Raw genomic sequence first — 8576 nt, forward strand, 5'->3', positions numbered from 1 at the left:
TCCCCCAACTTTTTTCACCTCCATCCATTTTTCATTTGGAAGCCAGAGAGCCACATCACGGTCAGGTTGAGGAACAATGACATCCTGCCGTGCCTCCATAGCTGTCCTCGTCCTCAGGTGGTCTCTGCAGGCGTGGGCAGACCTCCAGTGATCGTCAGCGTCCGTGGCCAGTATTTGATCTTTTCCTCGCGACTCTGCTGCAAGGCCTGTCGCAGGAACTGGTCCGCTGACAACCCTCCATGGGTGGAGAAGCTGCCCGTGCGCTTTACTAACCTTTTGCCTGCATTCCTGACTCACAAGAAGGCTGCGTGCAAGTCGGTAATGGATGAACTGCGGCGTTCTGGCAAGTCACCGACCGATATGGCGAACCAGGTGAATGAGCTCGTGCACCTCAAGTATGAACGAGCTCACCTGGCATATCTGCACGCTGTACAGAACGTCAGGGAGGCCGAGGCTGGGGCGTACGGACAGAGAACCATCGGCCAGTACGTGAGGATGGAAGATCGGCCACGTGCTTTCGGGCCATACGAGGACCAAGAAGGTTGGGGTGGGGTGTCTGTGTCCGGATTCTACCTGACTGACTGCCTGCTGGATGAGTTCAAGCGTCAACAGCCGTCTCTGACCAAGCTCCTCCAGGGCACGTTGGGGCAGGTTTTCTGGTGGGACCACACGAGGAAGATGGCGAGGAAGGTGACACTGGCATCTGGAGCCATGTCCAGTTTCGCAGTGATGAATGAGAACTGGCTCATTGTGTCCTGGGTGATGGTTCAGGCTGAGACAGAAAGGTCCCTGCATCCGATGTAGCAAGGAATGGCCCAGAGGTACAGCCACGCTGGGGTGGGAAAGGCCGGCTACCCCTGGATGGACAGGTGAGATCAGCCATCTTCTTTGTTTGCCGTCATTCAAACTGAAAAATGCTCTCTGCAAGTCATTGTCTTTGAAGAAATGTTATATTTAATGTTACAATTCTTCCTTTGGAGCTGATATTTCTATGTCTCTGCCTCGCATTTAGGGATCGCTGCGCTCCATTTAAGATCCCGGACTGCGTCCCTGGTGAACATCTGTGCTGGGATGCCTGGAAGACCACCCCTTCCATTGTTGCAGGAGCCCCCTCTGGAGCGCTGAGCAACACCTGCGCCTCACGGGCACATTACAACAGCAGCAGCGTTGTGAAGCCAGACTGGTTTCACTGTGTGAGGCGCTTTGGACGAGAGTGCACCTCTGAGCACCATCCTCTGTTCAGCCTTTTCTGCCAGCTCCTTTCTGCCGCCTTCTCTGTGGTGGATCAGGAAGACCTGAAGAGGCTCCGCGATGCCTCCGAGTTCTGCGGAATCCGTCCAGCCAACCCCACCAAACGGCACGTCCGAGAGCACTGCAGAACTAAAATTCCACAACCCAGCGAGCGGCTGGAGAGAGTGGAGAGAGTTCTGCAGCACTTTCACCTGGCCACGGACCCTAACCATGTCCCCCTCTTCAAGCCATCCATGCTGAAGACGTGGCGCGTTCAGAGGGTTCCCATCCTCCGTGGTTGCCTCAGTGACCCAGAACTGTCTGAGGGGATAATGGACAGGGACGGAGGGACCCTTCAGCTAAACCACGTAGCGGGCGAATGTGCCAAAGTCCCCGTCTGGATCCCTGTCCGTGGTCCATCTCAGCAGGAGGGCTACCATTTCCACCAGGCCCAGTGGGTCACGGGTCCGCAGGTCTCCCCTGAACTGTTCCAGGCCCAGGCCATGACCGGCGTTGTGCGGTGGAACTTTCAGCGACCGGTAGACATGAAGAAGCCCGGCGCCGTCCTCCCTGCTGTCTTTGACCCTGCCTCAATGTGGGAGTTGAACTCTGCTTCCATGGCAGTGACGGGACAAGACAAGTGCCCTGCGTTCACCTCTCTGACAGAGACACTGGAGAAAGGTTTGGGCTGGAGTCCAGAGAACCGGGCTGCCCTCCGCTCCCTCTGGACTGGGACAAACACAAAATGCAGCAGAGGGATCGGCCTTCGGCTCTCGTGCCCCCTCCCGCTCCAGACGATGCTCCTGGGGCAACACCTTCCTCCAGCGGGGCAACAGCGACTGCTGTGCCGTCGCTTCCCCCTGCGCCACCTGTCAGCTTCCATCTCTCTGCTGCTGGACGTGTAAAGGAGATTCCAGCAGAGGACGACCAGGATCCTGAAAGATCAGTGGGCGGGTCAACGATAATCGGGTTTTTCAGAGCGGCATGTTGGAATTAAGGCCTTCGAATGATTGAAAATAAATAGATTTAGTTAGGTTGTGGTCAGTGTATCTCAATCTTTTGATGCGTTAAATATTACACTTTCTGTTATTAAGGGATGGATATTAATGTGTTTTCTCAATAGCCCATATGGCGATAACATGAGTTACTAAGGATGCGTTATTGCTTTGTTTGTGTTCCAGACGTCTCTGGAGCTTTGCCCCTGCCGCTGAAGTCCTCGCCGAGGAGCGCCCGCACTGGACCCATGAAGACTGGTGGTGGAGTGTTTGTCTTGGACCACACACGCTGGACTCTTCCCATGAAAGACGCTATTGATAGTTTGCTGCAGTATCATCATGGGGACAAGGACATCCTGAGGCTTGTGGATCCAGACTACGCAGACACGGTCCATCGGTCTGCGGCCGATCCGAACAGCTTGCTCCGCCCCACAACCAGGTTTCACATATCCCGCTATGTGAAGCATCTGGCAAAGCTGTTGTACACACTTTGAGATTTAATGTTGCACTCCTGGACCTGTATATCTCCAGGACCCGGAGGTGTGCAGGTCGGATCACGGCCGACCCTTCCCACCCTGGTCACGGACTGTTTTCCCCCCTCCCCTCAGGCAGGAGACTACGGTCTATTCGGACCAGAACCTCCCGCTACACAAACAGCTTCTTCCCCTCTGCCATCAGGCTGCTGAACACCAAGTGACTCATCACTCAAGCACCATGAACAGCAGCCAGCCGGACCCATGAACATCACATTACTCCTGCATTGACCTGCACTATTTCTTACCACTTACTATTTATGTATATACTGTATATATGTCTTATTCTATTTTATTTATCTTATTCTAGTGTGGTCTTCTTTATGTTGAATGTCGCAGCGTCACACCATGACAAATTCCTAGTTTGTGTAATACTGTGTATTACATGAACAATGGCAATAAACCTGATTCTGATTCTGATTCTGATTCTGATTCTGGACACACTTTGAGATTTAATGTTGCACTGAGATTTAATGTTGCACTATTGTACATTGTTTTACATTTAATATTTAACTCCTGTACATAGTTTCAGATTTAATATTTTATGAGTGTGTTTGTGTTTAAATAAAATTGAATTTCCCACTTTGGTCCACACTATTGTCAACATTTCTGTCTTCAAAAAAAGCCAACTCAAGGCGGCAGATTCCTGAATTGAAAACAATATCTAAAGAACTCAAGTATCATACTAACAACACTAATATTCCATCTGTGTATCCCCAACTGAATTAACTCCACACCTATCTCATCAGATTATATGTAAGAGAATAAGCAGATAACGTAGCATTTCCCTGTTCATATCTGCTACTTGCAATTTAGAATTTGTCAATAAAACTATGCCATGACACAAACTACAGTTTAATAGATGGCTGTGCTCCTAAAAAGAGCAGCATTTGCCCTCTGGGGTCTTCAGGAAGCTTCGATCAGATTGGCTGGTTTTCCGTTACAGCTATTCTGCTGTAACAGACAACCTGATTGAAACCTCCTGAAGACCCCAGAGGGAGAGTTCGAATCCAGCTTTGAACAGAGCCTGTCCAGATTTGAGGCCTGGTTTTAATTCCTCAACCTTCTGTAGCTTTTGTTCCATGTCCATATTCTTGTCTTTGTCCGCGTGTTTAGCTTCATGATGGCGTCTCAGATGATATTCTTTCATTACCGCCACCCTTTCTCCACACAGAAGACACCCAGGTTTCCCAGCTGCCTCCGTGAACATGTGCTCCCACTCCCACCTTGTTTGAACCCCCGGTTCTCAGTGTCCACCTTCCCTTTTGCCATTTTATGGGTATCTGAAAGTTAACTTTTGCTGTTATGCTAATGACTACTGATAAATAATGAAATGAAGCCACCTCCCGCTCAGACGGTCACCGTTGCATTGTGGGAAATGTAGTATTGGCCTGTGTAAAACATCTGCGGCCTGCGGGCCGGTTCTAATAATAAATCAATATCATCCCGGGGGCCATAGAAAACCCTCGACCTTGACTCTGACATATGAGCTTTAAATGATTTCTTCTGACTCCCATTTATTTGGCTGTTTGGATATCATCTTTGCTAGTGTGTGTGTGCGCGCACGCTCTATGGAACTGGCATAAAGGATGTTAAAATTAGTCTAAATTAGTCTAAATTAAATAGAAATGCATCCATTCATCATTCCCAACAGGCGGTGTTTGATGAGAAACTCTTTCTGAACACTGGTGCTCTGAAACATCTCCGCTTCCATTTTCAGCTGTTTTTATTCTCAATAACATCAAATCATCCATCCATCAAATCGTGGTCCTGTTGGACCACCAAAGGACAAACACTTTCCATTTAGCACGGGCAAAAAAACCCAAATCCTGTTTAGCAATGAAGCTGTGGGGAGAGTTTGAGGAGCGTTTCTGAGGAACACGCTGCCATATTGGGTCCAAGCTGCTGGGGTTTTGTTTTTTCCAGGTGAATCGGTGGGCAGCGGCGTTACCGCCTGTCTCTGCCCCCCCCCCCCTCTCCCCGTGGTCGTGGTCACGCCGGGCATCTTCACTGGTCCCGTTTTAAACAGGTTCTGTTGGGAACAGGTGTTCTCCAGAACTGTATTCCAGGCTGCTGTGCTGAAGGGCTGTTTTCAGTAGCAATAGAGCCAGAGTGTGCCTGCTCCATATGAACCCCCCCAGGCCGTGCTTTCCTCCTGGCTGAGTCATAATCAGCTCTGGATGGACTGGTTCACGCTTGGACTGAGTCAAGATTTGATAGCTTGACTGATTCTTACAGTTTTTGATCAAACCCCCATCTGCTGATTCCAGGAGATCTTTAAAGGATCTCAGAGCTTCAGATTTATGAAGCCTGCTCAGCCCCCGGCAGCGCTGATGAAACCATTTCATTCCTTCAAAAAAGCAGAACATGAAGCTCCAGAAAAGGTTTTTGGATCAAGTTTCCAACAGAACGAGGACAAGTGGGTAAAAGCGCCACTTTAAAGCCTCCAGGCCTCAGAAAACATCCACCTTTAGGATGCCTGACTTTAGAGGATCGTCGGTTCGCTCCGAGCACAAGAACAAACATGTTTAACCTCAGTCCAAGAACATCTGACCTGAAATGATCAAAAAGCTTCAGCGTAAAAAGATGGTGGAGAGAAAGCTGCTGGGAGGTTCTCAGAAGAGAAGTGGCATTAAAGCCAGCTGGAAGAGTCCAGCCTGCTTCCTGCTCCTCCAAACAGGCGTCTCCACACCAACACTGAGGAACACGGGCTTCTGTTCTTCCTTCTTCTCTTCTGACTATTGTGTGTTTGATGAATGCAGCATCCACTCACTGCCCCCCCCCCCCCCCATTTACACTGCTCCTGGTTTCACAATGCTCCTCAGACAGATGCAACCAGAGACACTGATGCCGTCAGACAATAAACCTGAGTGTTGTTGTGTCCGGTTATTAACATGTTCCATGCTTTTCCTTCTGCAACAGTTCATCACACCTGCTCAGGGAAACCTCGGTGTAAAGGAGGTGAAGCCGTGCCTCAGTGACTCTACTTTGCTGTTTTAGAAACGAACAGTTATTAGATGAATATACAGTGTGCACGTACGCGCACACGTGTGTATAAACACTTAATACACGCGTGTGCGTGGATGTAGACTTTTTAGTACTTTGGGTTCATAGACTTTTTAGTATTTTGCAGATTCGTGTCTGTATATAAACCAGATCCTCCTGTAATAAAGAGAGAAGAAATGGGTCACTTCTTGTCAAAGTGACAGGTTGACCTTCCCCTGAACCCGCCCACATCTGTTCCCCCCCCCCCTTTCCCGCGGTTCCCGCCTTTCTTCCTCCCGCCTGATTTTGAAAAGGGCATCAGTTACAAATCAGTTTTGCCATAGTCCTGGCATAGCCATCTGTGGACAACATGAGTAGTTCTACATCCGTGATTGGTGAGACGGCTGTGACCGTTATAAGAGAATTGTGTGGAAAAGTAGTTGAAAAATCCACGGTGTTTGTACAGCGTTCTCAGGCGTCACCTTCTGAGCCTTTGCAGCAAGAATGGTCTTTGGAGCCTTATAGTCAAACAGGGAGTTTTGGGTATGTGTTCCGTTACAAGACGGGGGAGCTGATTCTCTATCAGCGGGAAGAATCTTCCAGTGAGGGGCCTATGTTGTCGGCTACGATGTCTTCCAATGACTGGGGTGTGTTGAAACTGATCAAACCGAGAATGGTGTGTGTGACTGAAGAAGGCTGTGAAGAAAGAAACAACACAGAACAGAAACCTTCCACAGAACAAACATTTGTGCGCATTTGGTTGACGAAAACCTCGGGTACGGGAAGATGGTTCTATCGTGCTAGCTACAAGATGCAGATGGAAGAGATGTCAGGGAAGCCGAGACAGTATTTTGTCTTGGATCTTTTTAACTCAGACTGTGGGGTTTTCAGCAACGTGTTGACTCTACCTCTTGCAGCATGGATCGAAAAGATGCATGAAATGGATGATAAAATCACAAAAATTTTTCACCATTGTCGTCTTTGGAACAACACTGTGGTGACGAAAAAAAGAGTCCTCCCTCGTGTAAGCCCGCACCCATATCTCAAATGTATAAAAGACGTTCGTCTGAACCATACGTTACCCACTACCGGAGTGAAACACTAAGGAGAGCATGTCTACCAACAGAAGCGTCAAGAGCGGATCTGACAATCCGAGCAATTCCTATCTGTGGGATGAGGATGAGACACAAGCGGAATGCCGTCAACGTCGGCTTCGGCCTCGCAGGCTGGACTTTGACTCACTCATCCAACGCTCGGATCCCACGGATTCTAACGAGTCTCTCACTCCTTGGCTAAGCCCTCCACCAACCCCACCCCTCGGACGCTCGGCATCGGATCCTGGGGTGTCCAGTCCTCACTCACACTCACTGACACCACCCGTCAGAGACTCAGCATCACTTCCAGATGCTATTGAAAATTTCCTGAAAGCGTGCGGTGTCAACGCTGACTACGTGAAAGTCAAGCTCGCCGCAGAGACCCTTTTGCTCGAGCTGAAATCCAGCGAATTAATCTACGCACCCATCCAACAAATGTACGAGAGTATCGCCGACAACGACAGCGAGATTAAACAGGAACATCTGGACACGGTGACTCAGTACTGGACTGAAAACACTTATATCTGAAAACACCATTTTCAGATATAAAATGAAAAGATGCATGAAATGGATGATAAAATCACAAAACTTTTTCACCATTGTCGTCTTTGGAACAACACTGTGGTGACGAAAAAAAGAGTCCTCCCTCGTGTAAGCCCACACCCATATCTCAAATGTATAAAAGACGTTCGTCTGAACCATACGTTACCCACTACCGGAGTGAAACACTAAGGAGAGCATGTCTACCAACAGAAGCGTCAAGAGCGGATCTGACAATCCGAGCAATTCCTATCTGTGGGATGAGGATGAGACACAAGCGGAATGCCGTCAACGTCGGCTTCGGCCTCGCAGGCTGGACTTTGACTCACTCATCCAACGCTCGGATCCCACGGATTCTAACGAGTCTCTCACTCCTTGGCTAAGCCCTCCACCAACCCCACCCCTCGGACGCTCGGCATCGGATCCTGGGGTGTCCAGTCCTCACTCACCCTCACTGACACCACCCGTCAGAGACTCAGCATCACTTCCAGAGCTGTCCGAGTCTCTTCTCCAAGGCAGAGATCCTGCGCCGTCTCCGGCTTCTTCATGTCCAGGTTCTCCAATCTCTGTGAGCGGTGTGGAGAGTCTTTCACGCTCAACAACCCCTGATCTGCCTTTGCCCGACGACGCATCGGATCTCCCCGGGGCTGTATGTAACGGTGCTGACCAGCTTGACGGCTGGGCATCTGAATTCTTTGGCCTGGTAAAAAAAGGCGTTCTTCATCTACTTAGCGTCGTCCTGGACCTGTACAAGGGTGAGGTTTGCAACGGATGTCGGATCGACCACCCCAGCCAGCGCCAACACCAGTGTTTGGACGTGATCGAACCGGGTTTCTACCGCAACAACTTTTACATGTTGATGAAAAGACTCTACACACCCAAGTTCATTCCTGCTATTCAAAATTTCCTGAAAGCGTCCGGTGTCAACGATGACTACGTGAAAGTCAAGATCGCCGCAGAGACCCTTTTGCTCGAGCTGAAATCCAGCGAATTAATCTACACTCCCATCCAACAAATGTACGAGAGTATCGCCGACAACGACAGCGAGATTAAACAGGAACATCTGGACACGGTGACTCAGTACTGGACTGAAAACACTTATATCTGAAAACACCATTTTCAGATATAAAATGGGGAGCTTCTGGGGAAAAGTTGTAAACGATGTAGAAGGTGTCAAGATCCAATTGATCAAGGGTCAG

General features: G+C 49.3%; 1 protein-coding gene across 1 annotated transcript; it reads left to right on the forward strand.

Moving 5' to 3' along the window:
- Positions 1-389: 389 nt before the first annotated feature.
- Positions 390-2703, forward strand: LOC105418486 (uncharacterized; the record flags this gene model as incomplete). Its single annotated transcript, XM_029832469.1, has 3 exons — positions 390-869; positions 1013-1911; positions 2412-2703. Coding segments are annotated over exons 1-3 (1250 nt in total), but the record flags the coding sequence as incomplete, so codon positions are not given.
- Between the last annotated feature and the right edge of the window lie 5873 nt (positions 2704-8576).

Source organism: Takifugu rubripes, unplaced genomic scaffold, assembly GCF_901000725.2.
Source record: "Takifugu rubripes unplaced genomic scaffold, fTakRub1.2, whole genome shotgun sequence".
NCBI classification, from domain to species: domain Eukaryota; kingdom Metazoa; phylum Chordata; class Actinopteri; order Tetraodontiformes; family Tetraodontidae; genus Takifugu; species Takifugu rubripes.